Below are 26,207 nucleotides of genomic sequence, written 5' to 3'. Positions count from 1 at the left end.
AGCTACGCGGGAGGGCAGGGGCGGAGTCACCATGGTGGGTCGGGCGGTCCTGGAGGACCAACGACACGCAGAGGCGACCTCCGGGCCTGCTAGAGCGGCCGCGGGCCCGAGGTCCGGAAAAGTCGTAATGCACTTCCGCCCCTGCGGCCTCCGCGATGGCTCTTTTGGGTAGGCTAGGCATCGTAGGTAGTTGTTCGTGTGGCGGCGCCCTCTGTCTGTGGGTACGGGGAGCTTTTCCTCGACGCACTGTGTGTCATTTCGTCTGCAGAGCACTCAGTAAGGGAGTGGGGGTAGAGGGAGGAGCTGCAGAGAGGCTGCCTCCTTCCCTACACCGCCGTTTGTTTCCAACGCGCGCACTGAACGAAGCCACCACTTATGCCCAAGTTCTTGTCTCAGTAAGCCCGGCTGGAGCATCGTTCTGTTATACTTCAACATTTTTTGTGCTCCTTTGTTGCTCACCTCATTTGCACATTCCATGGTGGGCAGGAGGATGGTTGAGTTCTATAGACAGGGCTAAGGTGGGTTTCTGGTCTTGACTGATCTTATGTCTTCTTATTCCCATATACGGCACAGAATTTTGAGCAACTGTGCACCGACCAAAGGGTTTCGTTAACCTGCTGTGGTTGCTGTATCAGGGTTCTCCTCTGGGATTCTCTAGTCCGGATGCACTGGCTATCCCTTGAGGCTTGTTTGCCCTTTGTACCAATTCTGGATGATATTGATGACTCCTCCAATGCTAGCCACTTCCTGCTCACTGTCTCACCCCCAGAAGTCAACAGCAGTACCTTGAAATGGAGGTGCGGGGGAGATACTATTTTACCCTGCCTTTAGATCAGAAAATAGTCTCATTTAAGAATTTTCCATTCTTATTTTGAGAATTTACTATGAGCCAAGAATTATGCTAAATGCTTTACATGTTTTATGCCTTCTAGTTCCCGGATCAACTTGTGTCAGGGATCTTCAAGACCACCTTCCCGTTCAGAGATTCCCTAGAAGAACTCACAGGACTTGGCATATAGTTTTACTCATGATTAAGATTTATTAGAGTGGTGTACTAAGGATACGTATCTGAATCATAAGTGAAAAAGACGTGTGGAGTCTGAAGGAATCCATGTATAAGCTTCCTCATGCTTTCTTCTTGAAAGAAGTATTCACATGAGAAATTAGAAAATACCTTGAGATGAGTGAAAAAAACCACCATTCCAAAACTTAATGGCATATAGTGGAATCACTCAGAGGGAAAATTATAGTTGCAAATGCTTACATTAAAAAGGAAACTCTTGAATCAATAACCTAACCTTACACCATAAGAAACTAGAAAAGAAAAACAAGTTAAACCCAAAGCTAGCAGAAGGAAGGAAATAGTAAAGATTAGAGCAGTGATAAATGAAACAGAGGATAGAAAACAATAGAGAAAAATCAGTGAAACCAAAAATTGATTATTTGAAGAGTTCAACAAAATTGACAAACCTTTAGCTAGACTGACTAAGAAAAAGAGAAGATGCAAATAACTAAAGTCAGAAATGAAAATGGGGACATTACTACCAAACTTACAGAGACAGGAAGGATTATAAGAGAACACTGAATAACTGTACACTTACAAATTAGATAACATAGAAGAAATGGACAAATTCCTAAGTAGAAAATCTCAATAGGATGATAACAAGAAATTAAGTCACTAATTAAAACTCCCAACAAGGAAAAATCCTAAGCCAGATAGCTTTACTGAATTCTACCAAACACATTTAAAGAATTAAAACCAATCCTCAAGCTTTTTCCAAAAAATTAAAGAGGGAAACATTCATAACTCATTCTGTGGGGCCAGTAGTACCATGAAACCAAAGCCAGATGAAGACATCACATGAAAGAAAATTTCAGACCAGTATCCCTTATGAATATAGATGCAGAAGACTTAAATGAAATATTAGCAAGTCAAATTTAACAACCTATTGAAAGAATGATTCACTATAACCAGGTGGGGTTTATATCAGAAATTCAAGGGTGAGTGAACGTGAGAAAATCAATACATCACACTAATAGGGTGAGGGGGAAAAAGCCCTACATGATCATCTCAGTTGATGTAGAAAACACATTTGACAAAATTGAACACCTTTTCATGATAAAGTCTCTCAGAAGACTAGACATAGAGGGAAGATTCCTCAATACAATAAAAGGTATTTGTAAAGAACCTACAGTTGTATTGCCCTGGATTTCTTGCTGGCCAGTGTAGGTGGGGTATGTGCCATTGCCATTATCTCTTTCCTCACCTGGATTAATAACTTAGTTAGCTGGCTTGGCTCTGGATGGGAAGCCTGACTGTAGTCTTTCCTCCAGTGAGCCTAGTTGTACTGTGAGTCAGTCATGGTCACTCTTGTCCAGTGTTGCCTAAGACAAATGGAATGTATTTGGCCTAAGCCTCTATCAGTACACTTAATTAGAGTATCTGATGATCTAAGTGGTGACTTACGCTCTCGAGAATTCTTTATGTGTGAGAAGTTGGGAGGTAAAGTTGTGGGGGAATTGTTCTACCATAGTGCCCTGGCAATTCTGTACATATCTCTAAAAGCCCTGCAGGCAAAGCCTTGAACTATAGCCATTCTGAGTCTTGGCAGATCACCTTGTCATCCTTCCAGAACATGAGAGGATGAGAGGAGATTTGTGAGCTTTTGAGGCCATCTCCTGCTTCTGTCCCTATCCCTGTGGGAGGTTATCATGAGATACTTTCTCATTGCCTCCCAGATTCTGATGAGGTGGAGAAGAAGGGTGATCAGTGGGGAGAAAGGGGCCAGGGAAGGATTCCAAGAGGAAGCCTCCTTCCCAGCACCCCTACTCTCCCCAATCCCTGCAGCGCCCGGAGCTGCAGTCGGAGAGCTGGACCACTCTCCCCTCCCTCCTTTGCTGGGCAAGAAGGGAGGACCACAGAGACTCGGAGCCCTCCACCGTGCTAGAGAAGCCGGAATGGCAGGAGTGCCGCAGCCTCCACCTCTCCCGTGCGGAGATCTGGTTCACGCAGAACGTGGGAAGCTGGGCGTGAGGCTTGCGGGTTGGCGAGGGCGCGGACCCTGGGTCTTGCTCTGGAGTCTCCAGGGCGCGGAGCCGCTATGTCAGGCCCGCCAGGGCCCGAAACATCCCTCCCCGACCCGGGGCAGCCCCCAGTCGGGCCTGGCCAGTGCTCGCTTCCCCGGAGGGCGGCCGCGGCCCTGGCGAGCGGGGCCCGTTTCGGCCCTGCGCTCGAGCTGCTGCCAGGACAGGCCGCGCCGGCCCGGGCGCGCCCGGTGAGTGCGGGGCCGGCGCCGAGGAGCTGGCTCGGCTCCGCCCCGGGATCTAGGCCCAGATGAGGGGCAGAGAGGGGGTAGTGCCGCGACCTCGGGGTACAGACCCAGAGTGGAGGGCCCGGAGGAACAGGCAGGGGCAGAGTGAATTCGACGTCCCCAAGACTGGCGGCGGCCAGGGAAGCATACTGGCATGGGCCAGTGCTGGGGCAGAGGTGTTCACAGAGCGCTGTGCCCGGCGATGAGTGGCCAGAATTTCCATGATTGGTTTTACAGAGCAGGTTTTGTTTGAGCTGGGTCTTGAGATAAATACGAGTTTGCAAGTGCAGGAGGAAGGAGCTGGATCTTCAGGCAGGGGAACTGCAGGTGCAAGGGCACAAATCTCGGCAAGGAAAGGGTTTTGGTTCATGATGGGGTGGTGACGGGACAGGGCGTGAGGTGGTCTTGCAGGAGATAATCCTGAAGTAAGCTGGATCGCTGAATGGTGACTGGAATTGTCAGCAGTGCAGAGGATTTAGGCTTTTTTAGATAGGCAAAGGTGAACCAGCCAAAGCCTTTGAGCCTTGGAGTGCTGGATCAGTTGTGGGGACTTTGTAGGACAAGGACTGATATGAAATGAACTGGAATGGGCCCCTCCATAGTATGGAGATTGAGATCCGGAATGAGGCAGTTTCTGAGAATTAGAAGCAGTCCTGATGGCCCTAAGTTGGCCCTGTTTGTATTTCTTAAGCGAGAAAGAGAAAAAGGAAAGAAAGGTGCAGGAGCTGGGGCTCTCGGAGATACAGAGAAAGGGTCATTGAGGTTAGAATGTGGGGAAGAAAGAGTAGGGTGGGGTGTTACAGAGGGTGTGTTGAGGTGGGCAAGCCCAGGGAGTAGAGTCAGGATTCTGCCCTATTGAGAACAGCCTCTAGAACAGTCTGAATGTTCTGAGGTGCCCTGAACCACTGTTTCTGCTGGTGGCAGTGACTCAGAGGGAGAGAAGCACAAGTGTCCACCCCAGGGAAAGCCGGGGAGGTAGGAGGGAGGATAGAAGGTAGGTAAGGGAGGACAGTAGGTAGGTAAGAGCCAGAGAGTCAAACAGGCCTGAATTCTCTCTCAGTTCTGCGACTTGGGGAGAGGTTAATCTCTGAGCCTTGGTTTCCTCTTCTATAAAATGGATCTCATACCCTCCTCAGATGCTGTGACGCACACACAGAGTAATGTACGTAAAGTGCTTGGCACAGTTGGTGGTAGTTGCTCTTGTCAAGGATTGGTGACCTCTGAGGGAGACACACTGGAGAAAGGATGGCAGCTAGAGCACATGTAGGGATGGAGAGGGAAAACTTGCAGAGACTTATGCAAAAGATGAGGGGATGTTTGCTGAAGTAAAAATGAAGAGACATTAGAAGATTGATGGCTGATCCCTTATATCTTTGTAAGTAGGGGTGAATATCTGCTGAGAGTTCCCTTAGACATTCAGAATCCAGAAACTCGATGGGCACCGACTCCAGTATTTCTTGGTGCCTGGTCTGCCCCTTATTCCAGGCCTGGGTCCTGGGATTGTCCCAGGGCATTTAAACACATGTTGTTTCAGGAGTCAGTGACCTTCGAGGACGTGGCCATCTACTTCTCTGAAAACGAATGGACCGGCCTGGCCCCTGCTCAGAGGGCCCTGTACAGGGATGTGATGCTGGAGAATTATGGGGCTGTGGCTTCCCTGGGTAAGGGTCTTTCCCTTTGGACTCTGCCTCTGCCCTTCAGAATTTCTTGTCTCCTTCTTCCTCAAAGACTCAGGAGCTTTTGATAACTCTCAGCTAAGTGGCAACTTCAGGCTCTTGGATTCTTAATGACCCGACCTTAGTGGTTGGTTGAAAGTAGGAAGTCCTGGTATCAATTTGGGCCTCATGTGGGACTTCCTTGTCCCCAGGGGAGGACTTCTGATCTCCTAATACATGTGCTGTGGGTACAGTAGGAAGAGAGAAGAGTCCTGTTGCCCCCCACCCACCCCCCGAGCCCTCAGTTCCCTGTCACCTCAGTTTGGGAGACCCAGCCCAATACCATGCATCCTCATGCAGGTGTCTGAACTTGAGAGCACAGGAAAGCTCAGTCCTCATTGAGTAAAATCATCTATTTTAATCATCACCCAGTTATTGAGCACCTCTTACTCAGCTTTCTGACCTTTGTCAGCCTCCTGGCCCCTCTCCCCTGGGTCTCCTGACCCTTTCCCTGGTCTTCCTTTTCTTGTTCTCCCTAGTAATTTTCCTTCTTTCCCCTCCTGCCCCTGAAAACACAGGCCTGGGAGGAGCCATGGGATTGCTCTCTCACGCACTCACCTGCCTGTCCCATTTCCTTCCCCTCAAGCAGCGTTTCCATTTCCCAAACCGGCTCTGATTTTCCAGCTGGAGCAAGGGGAAGCACCCTGGAGCTCGGCTCCGCAGGGAGCTCTGGATGGAGAGGGCCCGAGGGGCATCTCCTCAGGTGAGTGAGGACACACGTGCCAGTCATCCAACCAGTTCCCTTGTCTTGATCTTTAAATTGTGATTTTAGCTATGTGTTTAGGTAACTAGTGCTATGGACACCAGTGGGATTCCTTTCTGTCCTCTGTGTTCCCATGGTTTTCCATCTTCTTGAGTCCTTGTTTTATTCATCCTGGCTCCTCCGTGTGCCATCTTTATACACCTGTTCTGCCTCTTCCCCGTCTCCACTGTTCTTTTTGTGGCCACCGTTTATCTTTACTCCCTGACTTTTCTGTTTACCTTCTGACCTGAGGTGGCCTTTCTAATTTCCTGGTTTGCTTATAATCTTCCGGCAGAAGATTCTGACTGCCCTTTAGGGTATCATGGCCATTTTTATCATTAGAAATCAAGAAGTCTAAATAACCCTGAGCCAAATAGTTTCCATTCCTCAGGGATTTCTGATGGGAAAGCCCTAGTGTTTAGGCCCAACACAGGGCTTCCCTTCTCCTAATTTCTTACTGAGAACTGTGTCCTCTTACTGCCTCCCTGGCCCCATTTCAGCTTCTTCCCACAGGGGCTCTTCCATGGGCACCAGTGTAACTTGAACTTCCCCATTCTCACAATTCCTTGCTGTGTCTGGCAGTCTTTCCATGTTAGGATACCGTTGATGGCAAGTAACAACCCAATTCAAACTGGCCTAAATAATATAGAAGGCTTTGTTGTTCTGCGTAACTGGTAAGTCCTTAGCTAGAATGGGCTGCGGGTACAGTTTGATCAGAATTTCAATCTCTGCTCTTCTCTGACTCCTTGTGTGTTGGTTTTGTCTACAGTCTGGCTCCTCTCATGGTTGTAAGATGATTAATAGTTGTAACCAGGACTGTGCTCCTTCATACCTAGGGGGAAACAGGGCAGGCCTCCTCAGGCTTTAACCATTTTGAATCAAAGTCCCAGTGTTGCTCTGATGCACCATCTTAAGTTTTATGCCAGCTCTAAATCAATCACCGTAGCCACGGAAAAACTGTGCACTGGTTGACTTGGCCTGGATTGCTACTTCCTGAACGGATCTCTCATGTAGTGAGTGAGATGGGATAATCTGCCTGACTTAGGTCAGTGAAGGTCTGTACTAGGAGCTGGCGGTGGGATCACTCCCACCCAGAGGGCCTGGCTACTCCCTGATGGGGCAAAAGTTGGAGGCCATGTAGGGAGGCAACTACAGTGTCCTCCACGTTCTCTCAGGATCTCAATGCTTCCTTTCCCCACTGCTCAAGGGAGTTTCCTGTCTTTGCTTTAGGCAGAAGGCTAACAGCTAAGTTATTCCTTGAGCAAAACCCTGACTCCCTGACCTGCAGCAGACCTCCTTGGAGCTCATGTCTGTACTCAAAGTCCACTTTTGTCTAAGAATATTCATGAGACACACAGCCCTTTGCCTCTGCAACGTAAATGGTCATCATCTGGAAAATGTAGAATTGATCTGTTTCTTAGGCAGCTTTGGATGGCACTTACAAAGAGACAGATCTTAGTTAAGACTGAGGAATTTATTAGAGTGGACCTTTGTGAATAGAGGTGCTTATCATTAGAGTAAGAAGTGACTTCGGGAAATGGCTAAATAAAACTGTGAGGCCATTCCTTATGGATGCCGTAGAGAGACCCATTGATCCTTTGTGGAAAGAGAAGGCGGTAGATTGGTAGGAAGGAAACTAGGAGACTGTGGTTTCCCGACATAGTCTCAGGGACAACGCTTTGCAATTCTATCCCATCCTGGTACTTTTCTATGTGAACCAGCCTTCACCTCCTAGTGGCAGGTGCAGAAGAGACCTTACTTAGTCTTTCCTATTTCTTCTTAACATTTTAAAATGAACGCTAAGCTTTTGTATTTTGGTGAACTGATGGAATCACAACCTCCCTATACCTCTACTTCCTATGTTTTATATTATTAGCCTCAAGTTTCAGGTCATTTTGTTACCTGTCTTTCCACCAACTGTCATTCTCCTGTACCACTTCCATCTCTGTTCCTTTCTTAATGGGCCCCATTCTTCCCAACTCAGCCAGACTTGTTTATATCTTGACCCTGGCAGGATATCCGTTTCTAAAGCCTGCTGGGGTCTCCCATCTTGAGGAGGTGGAAGAGCCATTGAAACGGAAACTGCAAGGAGAGGGTCCAAGCTTAATTTGTACTGGTAAGTGAGAGGGAAAAGCGCACTTTCTCCAAGTCACATAGTTCCCTCTGTCTTTTGTAAAATACTAACATTCCATTTACCACTTACGTTCTCAATAAAAGGCCCTAAAAACTCCCAAATCAATCAATCAAGAGAAAATGCTAAACTTTCAGCTTTTATTTGGACAAGATCAGTTAAGAATTGGGGGAGTTCTTGCATCCTAGGCTTAAAGTGAACAGAGGACCTACCTATCTGGCTGCTATGGTCAACCAGCACTTCAAAAGTAAATGCTGCATTTTCTTCATTGTGTTCATTACTAGGGATCAAAAATCAAGTAATATATGGCTCTTCTCCCAGAAGTGATCGCAGTCTAATGGGACATTATACATAAATGTATATTTGCCCGACTCAGCCTTAAGTAATTTGGGGAAGCACGTTTCATGGTGGACCTGGTGTTTGGATTCAATGAGAAGACTTTATTTCCTTCTTTCAGTATTGAAAAGTATGAGGAAGAGTCTTCTTTCTGCTCCCCATTGTGTATGACAAGCTCAGGCTCCCCAGGCATACCACAAAGTGTTCTTTATTTCTGGACAGGTCCTTTGCTCTGAATCCTGGGCAGTTCTTCTCATGTTATAAACCTAACTACCTAGAAGGAACTCCAACTTGTCTCCCTTAGAGTCATTTATAAACTGTTTCCTAAGAGCATCCCCCTCAACCTCCCACCCTCCTGCCCCATGCTTGGTCTGGTGCTGGGAGTCAGAGCCCTCAGCCCTCAGGGACTGTCTGTCTGCCTGTCTAGTTTCTGCCTTTTGATTTTGGTTGCCTTTTGTGTGTTAGCTCTGTTTTGCCATTTTCAGCTAGATCAGGGCCACTTAGACACAAGGGTGGCACTTGGAGAGACATGGACATACTGATACCACTTGGTGACCTTAGTCACTCTGTCATGGGTAATGATGACATTTGCAGCTGTGGTTTCTTCTTTCAGAGGGTGTGTTGAAGAGTAAGAAAAAAGATTTTATTCTGAAGAACATTTTTGAGGAGGCGCAGGACCACATGGTGCTATCAAGTGGACCCCAGTGGTATGACTCCCAGGAATTCTGGCTTGGAAAAACCTGTGAAGAGGAGAAAAGCAGGTTAGGGAGATGGCCTGACTACCCCAACAGGGGAAATGTGGAGAACACTACAAGTGACATTATACAAGTGATTGTCAGAGATGAGATGATCTCAGTAGAGGAGTGTTCAGGGCATGCTGATGTTCATACCCACCTTCTTGAACGTCAGAAGATTCTAAGTGACCAGGTGTTCTATATATGTGAGGAATGTGGCAAGTGTTTTGATCAAAATGAAGACTTTGATCAACATCAGAGAATTCATAACGGGGAGAAAGTCTATGGGTGTAAGGAATGCGGGAAGACTTTCAGTTTTAGATCACATTGTATTGCACATCAGAGGGTTCATACTGGGGTGAAACCCTACGTGTGCCAAGAATGTGCTAAAGCCTTTGTTTGGAAGTCAAACCTGATTCGGCACCAGAGAATCCATACTGGAGAGAAACCCTTTGAATGTAAGGAATGCGGGAAGGGCTTTAGTCAGAACACAAGCCTTACACAACATCAGCGAATCCACACAGGGGAGAAACCATACATGTGTAAGGAATGTGGGAAAAGTTTTACTCGGAACCCAGCCCTTCTTCGACATCAGAGAATCCACACTGGGGAGAAGCCTTATGAATGTAAAGACTGTGGGAAGGGCTTCATGTGGAACTCGGATCTTGCTCAGCACCAAAGGGTCCACACTGGGGAGAAGCCTCATGAATGTATGGACTGTGGGAAAAGCTTCATTTGCAAGGCACACCTTATTCGTCATCAGAGAATCCATACCGGGGAAAGACCCTATAAATGTAATGACTGTGAGAAGGCCTTCAGTCAGAATTCTGTCTTGATTAAGCACCAGAGGCGCCATGCTAGAGAGAAACCCTGTAACTGTCAGACCTCTCACCTTCTTGAACATTACAGGATGCATGATGGTGATACTTACTTATAATTCTTATGTTGTAGGAACCCCAACAAAATGAAATGACTGCCCACAGTTTTGTTATAACTATGGCATCCAGTATTATCTTGCCCCTTCTCCTGCACGGATACCCTGTTCTCTCGTAAGACTGGTCTGCCGTTCAACCATATTCACACTAGGTGACATTTAGTTGAGTACCTACCATGCGTCACATAGTGTGGTAACCACTTTACGTACATTCTTTAACTTTTCTTAATCCTGTGAGGTAGGTGCTCTTATCCCCATTTTATAAATGAGAAATCTGAGGTTATAAAACTCATTGAAGTTTGTTCAGTGGTAAAGTTTAGAACTGAGATTGGACCCAGGCCTATATGACTCCAGAATCTACTGTTCTTTACCTGTATTTGTTTCTGTTTCTGCCTATTTTTATTTGTTCAAGTTTCCCTGAGCTGAAAGTTTCCCTTCCTTATCTAAGACCCACTTCTTCATTGACCAGAACCCTCTTTGTCTTGTACTTGTAGTCAGTACCACCCAAGTTGGTACTTAATTATGTGCTATCTTACATTTTTTGAATAGTCTCATGCTTGCTAGTCCAGCTAAATGGTGCTTTGAGGACCAACACTGCATTTTTAAAAAATGTTTTTCAAATTTTGAAACATTTATTTTTGACTAGATGTAACATGCTCGTGATAAAAAAAATTGAAATAGTTCAAAAAGGTGTTCAGTGAAAAGTAAATTTCCTTGTCATTCCTGTCTCCCAGCCCTTCTCAGAGATAATATATTGTTGTTGTGTCTTTCTGGATATATTCTTTATATATATCTATATCTATATCTATCTACCTATCTATCTATCTACCTATCTATATTGCTTTTCATAAGTCTACCTCAGTGAAAACCGAATTTGATATAATGACATTGCAGTTACATTGCAACCTCCAGGACCTTCTCTTCCTCAGAAGTTATGGTCCTCCTTGAGGTCACCAAGATAACTTAAAGAAAGCAGTGGAGGTAGTCTGGGTTCTGTAGTCTTCGGAGACCTGATTGCCCTTGTGTTATGAGAGTACTCTGGGACTGCGAAAATGTGAATCAAGTGGGAAATGTTTTTTCCATAAAAATTTGTATAGCTACAACCCCTCTCATTGTATCACTATCCTGAATTCTCTCCTATCCTGTCCCCTTCTCATCACCATAATACCCACATCCTGAAGTAAGTTAGGGGCCATCACCACAGGAGGGAGAATGGTCACTCTCTGATGATGGTTAATGCTCTGCTGAGTGTCCTCAACCAGTTAGCAGTGGAAATACTGTCCAGTATCTTGGCCTCATAGTCACAAATGCCCTCACTGGATCCAGGATCAAAGATAAAATAAATGCTAGGAACACATAGATTCTACGCAGCAAGCAAAGGGAAAGTGAAGGATTCCAGAATTAACTATACTTGAAATCAGGAGTCTATAAAATAAAACAATATTATAAAAGGGGAATACAGGCTGTTAAAATATTAACCGTGAAGAAATGCAGGATATTAATGAATGGTGTGAACCATCTTAAAGGGTCAGAGAACCAAAGGCCGTATTCAGAGGAGAAGAACACGGGCCCAAACAGATGAGACCTCCATTCCAGACGCCCCAGCTTTAGAGCAGTTGGCCCTGTTGGCTATTTAGGCATCCCATCTACGAGCTCCCAGCCAGTGAATATAATTGTTGATGAAGGAGCAAGGAAGAGAAGCCAGAAGCCTTCTCAGATCAAACTTCTGCTTCCTGAAAATGACAAACGTACCAATAACTCTAGAGTCCCTGACTGCTGAAGCCTAAGGCCAGGTAGTGAGGAGAAACTGGCCTAGCATAGTCCAGCTAGCGGGGCCTAATAAGCAGTAAAAATTTTGCTTTGTACTACACAGATCCAGGAAATGGAAATGAGCAATGTGAACATGTGTCTGGGGGAAGTTGTTTATTGAGCAAATATTACTGAGCACCTGCCAGTATGAAAAGCACTATGCCAGGGGCTGCAGAGGAATGGTGAATCAGACCTGCTTCCTGCCTTCCTGGAACATTATTCTAGTGAAAGAGACCAGCCGAAAAAAAAAAATCAGGAATAAAATTATTAAAGTTTGCTAAGTGCTATGGAGGGAATGAACAAGGTACAGAAAGAGGGGGCCCTTTATATAGATGCTCAGGAAAGACCTATCCTAGGAGGAAACATGAGAGCTAAGGATGAGCAAAAGTCTCTTGTATCCAGAACAGCAGGCAGATGAAACAGTTGTGCAGATTCCCTAACGTGTGAAGAGTTTGGTGTGTTCAAGAGACCAGATGGTTTTAGCGTAATGATCAGGGTAGGTGTGGCACCACTGAGGATTGTAGAGATAGATGAGTTAGATCATTCAATTCCATCCTAATTGAAAAGAAGTCACTGAAGGGTATTCAGTGGAGGAATGACATGTTTGATTCATATTTTAAGATGATGATAAATTCTCTGGCTGTTGATAGAAAATAGGTTGTAAGGGGACAAAAGTGAATGTAGTTGGAAAGTTGGAGACGATGGTGGCCTGGAGAGGGAGGTGGTAATGGAAATGAAGAGAAGGTGGATATAAGATATATTTTGGAAATAAAATCAGTGAGCTGCTAATGGGTTGTACACAAGGATAGTGGACAGGGAGGAACCAGGGACAGGTTCTGGTTTCTGGCTTGAGCAGCTGGGTTAGACAGTGGTGCCACTTACTGGAATGAATAAGACTGGAATGGGAATAGGTTTGGGGATGGAAAAATCTAGAACTCTGTTTTGGATTAACATTTGCGACGTTTGTGAGATCTGTAATTAGAAATTTCAAGTAGGTGGTGTTATACATGGGTTGGAGCTCTGGGTTAGTGATATCTGGAGCTGTACATGTGGGAGTGATCAAATGAGCAGGAGGCATTTAAATCCATGGGAAGAAATGAATGAAATCCCCTAGAGCTGCACTGTCCAATATAGTAGCTGCTAGCCACATGTGGGTATTAAAGTTAAATTAAAAATTTAGGTCCTTAGCTAGATTTCAAGCACGCAATAACTCTATGTGGCAGTTGGCTACCATATTAGATAACATAGGCTTAGAACATTTTCATTATTGCAGAAAGGTCTATTGGACAGTACCGTCCCCAGAGAGTGCAGCAAAATGTAAGGACCCGGGATGGAGTCCTGTGGAATACCAGATCAGTATTTAGGCAACTGGACACGCGGAAGTGCCTGTCAGCCTGGGGCCAATCAGGAGACAGATACCAACAGTGATTTGAAAGGGGAAGTTTAATATAAAGAATTATTAAGCTATGATGAAAGAGTAGCCTATAAGAGGTGAGAGAACTCTGTATGGTACTCTAGTGCTTCTGGAGTATACCCATGGAAGGACAAACCTGGAAGGGAGGCCTCGCCCCAAGGCTGGGGTTCAGACCTTGTTGAAGAAGGTGTAGTTGTGGCCCATTGATGGCAGAGACACTCACTGGTTTGCTCAGGCCAGAGCTGATTTATAGCTTCTGATCAAGTAGGAAACAACCTTCCAGGACACAGCCAATCCATAGCCAGTGAACAGATAAGCCAATGGTACCACTGTGGGCGAGGGCACCCTGTGTTTACATTGGGAGAATCACCAGAGACCAGCCCGGGGTGGAGGTGTTTATTGGAGATTGCCATGCATACTAATAAGTATAAGATTAGGATCTAATGCATATAGAAGCAGTCATGACCACCAGGCAAATACGCAAAGAAGAAAATGGCCATCTGGACTCCCTAAAGTTTACGTTAATACGTTTTTTAAAGGAAAATATTTGCCATTGATGTATGTCATTAAATGAGTATTTTCCTTTTAGGTTTATTTGTTTATGACATGTGGCTTATCCTTCAGAGAATGTTCACATAGTATAAATTTTCTCGTATACCAATGAGAAAAATGTTCACAGTATTGCACAAATTATAAAGGCAAAATGTACCTACAATTCCACTATCCCAAGAGATCATACTTTCATTTTTATATGTCCACTCTTAGTCCTTGTCCCATATGCATATATGATTTATATAATCTTAATCATAACAAAATATTTTTTAACTTTTTTATTGAGTTATAGTCGTTTTACAATGTTGTGTCAAATACCAGTGTAGAGCACAATTTTTCAGTTATACATGAACATACATATATTCATCGTAACTTTTTTTTTCACTGTGAGCTACCACAAGATCTTGTATATATTTCCCCGTGCTATACAGTATAATCTTGTTTATCTATTCTACATTTTGAAATCTCAGTCTGTCCCTTCCCACCCCCCGCCCCCTTGGCAACCACAAGTTTGTATTATATGTCTATGAGTCTGCTTCTGTTTTGTATATATGTTCTGTTTTTTTTCGGATTCCACATATGAGCGATCTCATACGGTATTTTCTTTCTCTTTCTGGCTTACTTCACTTAGAATGACATTCTCCAGGAACATCAGTGTTGCTGCAAAGAAAATATTTTTAATGACTATTATCCTAGGCAAATTTTCTCTCCCCTATTCCATGTGATTTTCATGACTTGCTATTTATAGTCACATGTCCTTAGATGTATCCTAATTAACTCTTCCCCTCACCAAATGGTAAATTAATTTTAGGGCAGTACCTTTGTCTTAAATAGTCTTTTAATCCAAATCATCCATCACAGTGTCTGACACACAGTAGGCAGTAAATTTTCATTATTTGAAGTTACTTGGTGGACATTTAGGACAATTCTTATTGTTAGCTGTTAATAATGCAATAGTCAGTTTGGTGATTATAGCTTTTTTTGCTTCTTTTGAATTATTTCCTTTGGATCAGTTGTCAGGAATGAGAATACAAACCCAGAGGTATGAACACTTTTGTTTCTGAAACATGTCGCTACATGTAGTTTATTAAAGTTTATAGCAATTTATTCTGCTTCCAGCAATGTGGCAAGTTTGCATTTGCTTGCAACCAACAGTGGATATTATAATTAAAAAATAGAATGTTAACTTAATAAGTGTAAAATGGGAATTCAGGTTTTTAAAACACTTCTTCAGTATAAATTGTGAGATTGAATGTTTTTTCATGTTGGTTTCCCAGTTCTACTTCCTATTGTGTCAATAGTTCATACCATGTAACCTTTTATCTGCCAAGTTTTAAATATTTTTAAAAAAGAATTTAAAATCTTTTAAAAAATAGATGTCACCCCCCCCCCCAAGAAATCAGAGGAAAATGTTGTTACCAGCAATGATTGTCTCTCCTTGAAAGTGTCTGTCTTTCCTCAGATTTTACGTTAAGTTGTTTACCCTGAGACTTGAGCTCTCTGATGTGTTCAGGGAAAATTTTCAGATGGGCTGTTTTTTACTGTAAGGGTGGGGCCATATTCTTCAGTTTTCTACATCTTGAGAAGAGGTGGATTTCTGGATTGATTAATTTCTCAAAGTGGACCACATTTGGAAAAAAACAGTGAACAGCTGCTTGTAGATATTCAGTACCAACCAATGCAACGTGATGATGTTTGAGAGAGAGGAGGTACGTAAGCGAATCTCACATTCACTCAGAACTTCTCCTTGGGAATACTTACCTAATTGTGGCTCGGAGAGTTACAGCCTTTCTGTGTGTAGAAGAGACAGAGCTCAGGCCCTCTGCATGTTTGTTTGTTTGTTTGTTTGTTTGTTTGTTTTTTTTAACATTGTATAGGTATGGATAAATGTGTTGAAAAAGCACCAAATAGTTCACAAGAGGTGGTGTGGGGAGGAATGAGGGACAACATTACTGCTTGGCTGATTCCAGAGCCATTTCCAGATCTACCCTGTGTGGTTGTGATAACCGTGCCCTGACAAGGGGAACTGGTGTAAGGGGCACATGGGGAGTTGAAATCCTGCCCTTGTTCCATTCGCCATGTGTCACGTACCCATGAGATTGTATCTGTTTAGGGGCTGTTCTTTCCTAATATGTACTGATGTGCCGTGTGGGCTGTTCTGGCCTTTCCCAGCATTTTTCTCTAGTGCTGTCTTTCACTACAGCACATAGGAAAGTTAGATATTCATATTTCCAGTCTATCTTGCAGTGGTCATGGTACTGGCTGTTATGTGTCTCCTAGTCTCTATTCTCTCCTGCTTCCACAGAAACTGCTAAATCTCCCAGTTTCCCCTGCAGGCATGTTTGGCTACTCGACCAACTTCTGGCCATTGTGAAATGGTCTGTGTCGCTCTCTAGCCATGCACTTAAATGTGTGCCCAGCACCATCATTAGACATAAGAAAACAAGGTCCCACCCCAGGGCATGTGCCTAGGGTGTGCAGGGGACCTTGCAGGGGACGGGCATTTCTTGGGTGAATTGAACTGCTCTTCTCACTCTTCCCATGGGCCCATTGCTTAGCTCCCCACTGCTGTCGGTGGACGGAAGGGAGAGGGGTGACCAGCATCGAAAGACAGCACTGTCTAGGAATGCGGTGATTATAGCAGTTGCTATGGTCTCAATGCTTGTGTCCCCCTCAAAATTCCTATGTTGAAATCCTAATCCTGATTTTATGGTATTGGGAGGCAGGGCCTTCGGGAGGAGCTCTCATGGCTTAGCGTTCTTATAAAAAGATCCCACAGAGCTCCTTAGCCCCCTTCCACCATGTGAGGACACAGCAAAATGGTCCTGTCTATGAACCAGGAAGAGGGACCCCCCAGAATTCAACTGTGCTGGTGACTTGATCGCGAATGTCCCAGCATCCGTAACTGTAAGAAATAAATTTCTGTTGTTTATAAGCTACCCAGTCTATGGCATATTGTTTTAGCAGCCTGAACGGACTAAGACGGCAGTTCAAGAGAAATCATGGTTGTAACATCTGTGATTCAATGATTATGCTATATCACATTCCAAATGGTAAATGTAACATGACCAGAAAACATTATAATTCATATTTTCCTGCATATTCCGTGTAAGTCTTGTATTTGCAGTCATTGTAATAACCGTTGAGGATGTCACTGGAAGCTAGTATTCGTGGGTGGCATAATGATGCAATTTCTTTAGTAATGATGTAACCAGCATTCAATAAATAGTATTAAAGAACTGAAGAGGCAAGAAGATCTATGTTGTTTCAATTCTGTGGTGAGTTCTAGGATTTGGGGGATGATCAAGAAAAAGACAAGACACGAAACTTACTTACATAGTGTTGTACATCAACTAAACCTCAATAAAAAACATTAAAAAAAAAAAAAAAAGAGAAAGACAAAACCACGAGATGGCGCTATTGCACAACAATAGTCACTGGGCAGCCTCCACACTGACTGCATAAGAGGGGGAAGTCCCTCACTGAAGCGGGCAGCTGAGCAGGGAAGAAGGCAAGGGAATTCTAGGGGAGAGCAAATGAGAAAGGAGGCTTACTTGTCTAGGCAGTGTCGCTCAACAGCAAGGCAGGAGTCTCTGGGTCAGAGAGTTTTGAAGGGCAGCAGTAGTTTGGAGTCTTTTATGGTCACAGCTTGTCTTATACGTGGCTAGAAGATATTAGGTGCAGTTTCATGAGCAATATGCAAAGCAGGCAGGCTCTAAATGGCTAAAAATATGCTAATTTGGGTTGTATTTAAAGCAATTGGATGCGTAAGAATTTGTAAAGTTTGTAAGAAAAGGTATTTAAATATTGTACCCTTAAAGATTGATATAAATTCTTATGTTTGCCAACTAAAACTCAGCACTTGCCATCTGCCTCTCAAAGGATTGAATCACGGTGGCACTTGCTGTCTGCCTTTGCTTGGATTAAATAATGAGCGCCTGCAGCCGCTGACCTTCAACACTCCTTGAAAGGAGTTCAGAGAGTGGAGACCAGAAATGAGGTACTCTGTGCTCTAGGAAAAGCATGCAGAACAGGCCCCCAGATAGTTAGATATTTTCTGGAGAAGATTTTATGAGCCCTAATTCTTGGGTTTCCTCATATCTAGAAAAGCACTAAAATCGTTAATGGTGACATCTGCTTCGTGTGACTAACAGCAAGCCTCTGCCAAAATGTGTGCTTGACTGCATGTACCAGCCCCCCTTCACTAATATCATTTATAACACTGAAGTTCCCCTGTTCCTCTTCGGAGCAGTTACTCAGGGCTATCTGAAATGCTGTTTCCTGGGCTATAGTCCTCATATTGCCCCAAATAAAACAACTCACAACTCTCACATTGTGTGATTTTACTTCAGTTGACAGTTTATAGGTTATTACACAATTAAAACTGAACACTCAAATTCAGTAATATTCAAATTGCATTAATTTGGGATGATGTTTTGCTGAAACTAGATTGCAGTTTTAAAATAAGCATTATACTAACTACTATGGTATAGGTTCTTTTGATTTTGCCTTGGCGTGCCTACCCAACCATGTAAGTGATGACTGTTTCTTCTGAGCGGGGAGTGAGATCCTAACCCCTGCTCTCCCATATTGAAAGGTCTTTTGGAGGTGAACAGAGGAGCTCCTATAAAACTCCCAGGTTATGCAGACTATTAGGATTTGCGATTACCTTGAAAAGATTTGACCAGGGTTCCACACAAAGGCCTCATGGATCCGGGGGAATTGTTGGCCTCAGTAGGACATGGCAGAGACCTGGATGCCCCTCTGAATCCAGGCTTCCTGGCAGTACAGTTGTTTTGTGGGAAACAGTGGGTGAGCAAGAGTGTGAGATTAAAAAAAAGAGCTGTAAACTGTAAGCCCCATGTGGGGCATCACAGTGGCTGGGTAGGAACTAGACAAATGAGGACATCTGGCAGTGGACAAGTGAAGTTCGCTGAACTGCTCAGGGCTGTAAGTAAAGGTATGCCGGACTGTGTGTAGCTTCTAGCGGGGACTGTATTCATTTCCTGTTCTTGACCCTCCCTCAGTTCATAGTGGCTTTCCCAACCCGGACTGAAAAGCACAGCCTTTTTGATATTCTAGGTGTCTTCTGGATGTATAGTAAGATCGCTGCTCTATTCCTCGACTTTCATTCATTCAGCAAACGTTTTGGCGACTCCTCTGTCTTGAGGTCCCCATCCTGTCCAGGCCAGCCCATCACCCTGGTTCAGATCTCCCGCCAGGACCCTGATTACTCCTCTAGGCCCTGAAAGGAGGGTATTCCTAGCATCAGGTGGGAAATCCGCGGGGCAGGGTTCGGGCCTGTCCTCCAAGAGGAAAGATGCCCTTTCCGGCTCCGCTGCTCATCGCCCCGGCTGGGCCCCGCCCTTTCACCCTATATCTAGTGGAATGAATGACCTGCTTCTTGCTCCGCCTTAAAGTCAGCCTCGTTTCGGAGCAGGTAACGTGGGTAAGATAGGTTCGACTCAGAACCCGGAGACTGGGAGGAAGACAGAAACCTACCCTGCACGCCCCCTCTTTAACTTAGGCTAGTCTCGCGGGAACTAGAAGGAGATACCACTGAGATTGTGGGGTCCTCCAAGATTGCTAGAGAGAACTGCAGGGAAAGTATGTGTTGACAGCGCAGTGTGATGACGTGTTTCCGACACAGCTTTTTTTTTTTTTTTTTTAAACGCGTGAGGGTTTGGTTTGTAACAACCGGCAAGTGGCGCTCCAAGCCTGTGTTTACTGGAAAGCTGCAGGGCCTACCCAGAACCCCCACGCAGTGTGATGACGTACTTCCGGCAAGCCATTTTTATTTATTTATTTTTAAACGTGTGCAGGTTTGTTTTTGTGACGACCGGCAAGTGGCGCTCCAAGCCTGTGTTTATTGGAAAGCTGCAGGGGCTGCCCAGAGCCCACGGTGAGCAGGTATGTTTTAGCCTGAGAAGGACGGGAAGGACCCCAGGATAGACGGCGCGGCTACTGCTGCTGCTGGGGTTTCCATGCCAATGCTTGGGCTCAACAGTTTTGGAGGAGGCGCCGGCAGGCCACGGACGCCGGCTGCAGGCTCCTGCCCGCTAGTTTCTCGTCCCGAAACAGCGTGTACTGACAAATTCAGGTGCTGCCAGCGAAGTCCTTAAGGTGTCAACAAATCTCTAGGACACTTGTCAACAGAGAACACGTTCCTCGGGCACTCGGGCCCCCTCTTGCCCCGGTTGCAGAGACCCCACCCAAGGGTTGCAGAGACCGGCACTACCCCAAGGCTTGTGTACAACTTAATGCTCTTTTCCCTTCTCAGGCGGTCCCAAGAAATCGGTCTGTGATCACTTTTTTCATTTTATTTGACAGGCCTGGTGTAAACCCAGTCTGGAAGCTTATTACTATCCATACATCAGTCAAAGTTTCGAGAATACTGAAATGGTTGCTTTTTCCTCTCCCAGGTTGGAGGCTACTTGGTCCACAAAATTGGAGAACCTGGTGCCCTGGATTTGCGTTGGGCAATTTGAGTGTTTAATCTAAAAATCTCATGATGAGTTATATCAATCAAGCACCTAATATCTGTCAAATGTTTAGCACATAATATCCTATGTACAGTATGGAGATATGGAAAGATTTCTTTTTTTCCCCTTTTTAAAAACATTTTTTATTGAGTTATAGTCATTTTACAATGTGTCAAATTTCAGTGTAGAGCACAATTTTTCAGTTATACATGAACATACATACATTCATTGTTACATTTTCTTTCTCTGTGAGCCACCACAAGATCCTGTATGTATTTCCCTGTGCTATACAGTACAATCTTGTTTATCTAGTCTACATTTTGAAATCCCAGTCTGTCCCTTCCCAGCCCCCGTTCCCCAGGCAACCACAAGTTTGTATTCTATGTCTATGAGTCTGTTTCTGTTTTGTATTTATGTTTTTTTTTTTTTTAGATTCCGCATTATGAGCGATCTCATATGGCATTTTTCTTTCTCTTTCTGGCTTACTTCACTTAGAATGACATTCTCCAGGGACATCCATGTTGCTGCAAATGGCGTTATGTTGCCGGTTTTTATGGTTGAATAGTATTCCATTGTATAAATGTACCACATCTTCTTTATCCAGTCATCTGTTGATGGACATTTAGGTGGAAAGATTTCTTGATGTTCTCTTTGCATTCTTTATTTCATTCTTCTCATTACATTCTTTTAAATTTTACTCATTTCATAACCTAATTGTTAAGGTTTATATTCGGTCAGATAAAACATCTGGTCCCTGTCACTAGTGAAGTGTGTTGTGTTGTGGTTTGTTCCCCACTTGGGCTTGTTATTTATGCTTCAACTCCATAGCTATAGTTTTCCCCAAAGGAAAGTAGGAGTGTTTTGTGTTTTGTAGGGTGGTCTCTGCCGCTGTTCTACTTCAAGATGATTTGCATTTCACAGGTTGTCAGCTGTACAGATCACACCTTTTTGCTTAAGTCCGTTTGTTTAATATGTCAGTAATAGTAATATCCACTGTAAGGGACATATATTACAAAGATATGATGACAGTATTATGATTTAAGAGAATTAGAGTATACAAGAGTTACCTATTTACTCAGTGTGAATCACTACTTTTGTTACTCTTGGACAGAAACCGGCCATGAATTTAGCAACATTACTTGTGTAGGTTGGCATTGTAGTTTCTTTTTTGTTTACACTTTTGACTGCCTTTTTTCCCCCACTGGAATCCTGTAACTATCAAGGGTTTGAGGTGTGGTTTTTAGCCTCCCCTGGCAGCTCTCTTTCCCTAACAGCCTCAGCTTCCTCTTCCTTTCTGAATAGCTTTCTGGATTCACTAAGAAGGGTCAGTGGAGGAACGGACAGTGTACTGACGGTATAAAGTCCTTTGTCTGACGGACCCTGAGACTTAAAGCAAGCTGCGATAAGTTAGAATAGAGTTGTTTTTAAGTTTTACTAGTACATGCACTTTTATGTTTGTTAATGATGTCCAGTCTAACAAATGGTAGCTATTTGTATTTAAGTGTTACTTTTAATGCATAAACCTTGCTGATTCACTCTACTAAATTGCAGAAGGCTTACTTCCTAATGATGAACTAATTAACTGACCTAGAAAGGGAGTTGGAATTAGTTTTGAAATGAAATTGCTTGGCTTCCCTGATTCAATAATGTTTAGAGCTTGGTGTATTTGAGATGTCATGCAGTTGTTGGATCGTTTAATATGGCAGTGTTTTTCTTCTCACCATCTATCCCCAATATTCTTATAAAATTGTAATCTTATAATCAATCTGCATTTAGAGGAAAATATAGTAGTAGGGAGACACCAAGATATTCCTAATAAAGTATTTTCAAATTCTGTTTTGACTTTTATTACTTATGTAGTAAAACTGTCCTGTCCTAATATCTTAAGTAACATAAGAGGAAAAAGAGATTCTGAGGTCTTATAATGTTTGATGAGTTTCTTTTATGTGACTCATTCCTGTCTCAACTGTGTGGATTCTAGGGATCTTAACTGGAGCTCCAGCTTTCTTTTCAGCCCATAACACTCTCTGCTATACACCCTAGTTTCCTCTTCTGTCCTCTTTCCTAGGATGCCTTCCTTGGAGTATCAAAAATTATGATTTCATCGGTACATCTTCTCATCCATTTGCTGAACCGGTCAGCTGAATATGTACATAGGAAATTGTATGCTAATTACATTATTGAGATGATTTCTGCTTCTGTGCTCCCCTTTATGCCTAGTATCTCACCTCTGTGAGATGAGAATTGCCACTGATACAAGGCGATAACTGATGAATAGTAGTTCAGGTAGCTTCAAAAAAGGGTGAGTCAAATGTATGCAGGAGTTGTGGTCAGTAAATTATTGTCACTAATGCTTCTTTCTTTACCTTCAGGTCCTGAGAGTTTTACCCTTCTCCAAGACAGAGGTGAATGAGGTCAGATGATGACAGCAGTGACCTTAAGAGCCAGGCCCCAGGTGAGCTGGGTTCCTTCTGCCCCTGCACCTATGCTTGTGCGTATGTGTGTATGCATTTGTATATGCATATATAAAAGTATACAAGTATATATGAATATATGTGTATATGAATTATATATGCATATATAAGTATACATGTGTATATAAAAATGTATGACATATTTTGATATGTACATATATAAAAATTATAAATTTACTTTCTTATTGAAGTATAATTTATTTACAATACATACAACTCACTGTATAAACTCGCATTTTAGAAATACATACACTTGTAAAACCATCAGTCATGTTAAGACATAGAACATTATCAGAACCTCAGCAGGCTCCCTCATGCCCCTTCCCATGAAGGCCACCCCAAAGTTTACCTTTATTTTGACCTTTATCATCATAGATTAGTTTTATTTGTTCTTAAGCTTCATATAAATGGAATCATTCAAAATTTACTCTTTTGTGTCTGCCTTCTTTTGCTCAGCTTTATGTCTGTAAACTTCACTCATGTTGTTGCACATAGCAGTAGCTTTTCCTTTTTCATTGCCAAATAGCTTTCCATTATATATTATATCACATTTTATTTATTCATTCTACTGTAGATGGTCATTTTGATTGTTCCAGTTTTTGACAACTGTGAATAAGAAGGCAGTGAACATTCTTGTATATTCATTTTGATGAACATATACACTAATTTTTCTTGGCCATATCTTAAGAGACGAATAGCTAGGTCATAGGATATGTTTGGTTAGTTTTAGTAGATGCTGCCTGATGATTTTCTGAAAGGGTTGTTCCAATTTATACTTTTACCAGAAGTACGTGAGAGTTCCAGTTGTTCCATGTCCTTGCAAATACTTGTCATTCATTCTTGATTCATTGGGGTTTTAAAATTTCCTTTTCTCCATTAAGCCATGATGCAGAGCACCATTTCATGTGTATTGGATACGTGGATGTCCACTTATGTGAAGTCCCTGTTCAGATATCTTCCCCATATTTTATTACATTGTGTGTCATTTTTTTCTCCAAGTTATAGTTCACTATTATGGATATGAGTCCTATGTCAGATATATGTATTATGACATGCCTTCTCCCAGTCCATGACTTGCTTTTTTACCCTCTTAATGTTGTCTTTTGATAAACAAATTTTTCTCTAGCCTTCCCCAATTAAACAGTACTTTCCTATGCCTCTCTAACCTCACTACCTCTGGGAGGGGGTGGGGAGTCATAGACAAATCTGAGAGCATTGTGCCTGGGGTAGTGAGCAGGAGACAGGAAGGAGAGAAGAACTGGGATGAAAGCAGAATTGGGAACTGACAGCAGTATGAGCAGCCCAAATAATCACCCAAATATATTACAAAATGGGGAGGGGCTTGGAGCTAAGGTGGCAGCCATATCCCATTGTTTGTTAGTTTTTCTTTTATGTATGTACTTTCCTACTCAGGCCCAAGCCCATCTTCTGTATTGTAGTCTATTTGGAGGTTGTATATGTTTGGAAGCTCATAATAGAGATGTATTGGTTCTAACTGGGCGAATATGCTGAACTCTGGCTGGCTGCCCTTTAATTTTTGTCCTCTTCCTCTGCACCTTCCAGATTTTACACAAAAGCCCTGCAGGCACACGAGGAACCCAATACTAAATGCATGTCATTGTAGATGCCCTTCCCAAGCCTCTCACTGACAAAGTCCTGAGGCCTGGGATAGCGGGAACTTGTTTCAGGAAATCAGTGACTTTTGAGGACGTGGCTGTGTACTTCACTGAGAAGGAATGGGCCAGCTTGGTGCCTGCTCAGAGAGCCTTGTACAGGGATGTGATGCTGGAGAACCATGGGGCTGTGGCCTTCCTGGGTAAGGCCTCTCTGCCACTGGTCTCTCTGGGCCCTCAGAAGTTAAAGGGTTCTCTTATAACTATTAGCTGACCTCAACTGGCAATGTTAAGAGTTTCCAGATATGGAGAGCCCTGGAGTCTTCAAGAAGATTTTCCTTCTTTTTACACCATAAAAGCCACCCTCCCTGTCTGTAACTGCCTTAGAGGTGATTCTCTGGGTACAGCAGGGCTAGAGTCATATCTTGGCACCCTCACCCTAGTATTGAACCTCCAGATTGTCTTGAAGGAACCCAGCCCCTTAGTCTCGCTGTGAGAGTTGCTCCTAGGAGCCATGTAACTTTTCCACAGTTATTTTCCATTCTTTAACAAAGAAGATAAAGCATATTGTTTCCCTTTAAATAGAAACTTGCCTCCCAGAGTGTTCCAGGCTTCTTTGGGAGGACTACCGAGACCTATTCCCAGGACCCCTGCCTGTACGTCTTTAGGGTACATCTTGCCCAGTCCACCCAGGAATTACTCTCCTACCTTCTGGCTCTTCTTGTGGCCATAGGCTGAGCTTGACCCTTGCGACTGTGCTCCTCATGGTGTTGTGTCTTCTTCCTGTCAGGCAGCATCACCCACTTCTACACCAGCTCTGACTTACCATCTGGAGCGAGGGAAGGAGCCATGTTTCACCCAGCCACAGAGAGTCCTAAGCAGAAGGAGCGGGAGAGCCGGCTCTCCAGGTGGGTTAAGCAAAGAATGCCCTTTGCTTTTATTTCATCAGAACGAAAGGTGTGTTCTCTGTGCCCAGCGTTATGGAGTACTTTGGGATCCTTAATCACATTCTGATTGGTCTGTTTTTCATCACTTTTCATCCCCTTAAACTGTAGTACACAACTCCCTGCTTCAGTTTCTCACACAATGGGATGCTTTTATCCCTGGGGATATGTGGAAACATTTTTCTAAGAACCTTACTTATTATGTGTGATAACCTTTTTTCAGTTTCCCTCAGTTTTACAAAATTGTTAAGCCCAATGCAGTATTATCTGTCAGCTAGCCAACAGAACAGGTAGAAAAATTTATTTTTATTCTTAAATTACTATTTTATGTTATTTTATATTTTTTGAAGGAGCTAAGGTAGAATTTATATTTATAGAATTTATTAAAAATTTTGTATATTTATAGAACTTATTTTACTAACCTTCTTCTTCTAAATTTTTTTGATTCTTTTCATTTCTTCCTGTGGATTTGAGTTACCATATGGTGTTACTTCCTTATTTCAGTACAGCCTTGTTTCCACTTACCTCCTTTGTGCTGTTAGTGTCAGATATATTACATTTCTATAATTTCAAGTACATATTGTTTTATATAACTGCTTTTTGAATATATTATATATCTTTTCAACATGATTCCGTTTGTCTTTAAAACTTTCTTGCTTTCTGATATGAAGGTATAGCCTTAGCCAACCTTATTGATAAATATTTTTTAAAAGTCATTTTTATTTTCAAACACTTGGATATATAAAGAAATGTGGAAAGTTGTCATGAACTTATACAATGACATGTAAGACCTCAAAGGAAGGTAATATTTTTGGTAGACTGTGGAGGCCTGGCCCCCTCCCCTCCCCTCCCCTCCCTTCCCCTCCCCTCCCCTCCCCTCCCTTCCCCTCCCCTCCCCTCCCCTCCCCTCCTCTCCCCTCCTCTCCCCTCCTTGGGCTTCTCCTCACCCTAGCATGCTGCAGGGGAGAAGCTGGAAAAGTGCAGTTCTGTTCAGCACTGCATGTTAAAGGCAGAGT

General features: G+C 43.4%; 1 protein-coding gene across 8 annotated transcripts; it reads left to right on the top strand.

The window, feature by feature from the left end:
* Nucleotides 1-2,931: 2,931 nt before the first annotated feature.
* On the top strand, nucleotides 2,932-16,922 carry ZNF662 (zinc finger protein 662). Of its 8 annotated transcripts, none has more exons than XM_074345119.1 (5): nucleotides 2,932-3,275; nucleotides 4,846-4,972; nucleotides 5,616-5,729; nucleotides 7,783-7,884; nucleotides 8,849-16,922. In XM_074345119.1, exons 1-5 carry the CDS (start codon nucleotides 3,102-3,104, stop codon nucleotides 9,904-9,906), a joined length of 1,575 nt encoding a protein of 524 aa, XP_074201220.1. In that variant the 5' UTR covers nucleotides 2,932-3,101; the 3' UTR covers nucleotides 9,907-16,922. The 8 variants fall into 8 exon arrangements, with proteins under 8 accessions (XP_074201220.1, XP_074201219.1, XP_074201222.1 ...); XM_074345118.1 differs by having other exon boundaries at nucleotides 5,613-5,729; XM_074345123.1 differs by having other exon boundaries at nucleotides 3,137-3,275; nucleotides 4,448-4,972; nucleotides 5,613-5,729.
* Nucleotides 16,923-26,207: the final 9,285 nt, after the last annotated feature.

The sequence above is a fragment of the Camelus bactrianus genome, chromosome 17, assembly GCF_048773025.1.
Source record: "Camelus bactrianus isolate YW-2024 breed Bactrian camel chromosome 17, ASM4877302v1, whole genome shotgun sequence".
Taxonomy (NCBI): Eukaryota; Metazoa; Chordata; class Mammalia; order Artiodactyla; family Camelidae; genus Camelus; species Camelus bactrianus.
Note: the sequence above shows the minus strand (reverse complement) of the source record. Positions and strands in the feature narration are given on the sequence as shown.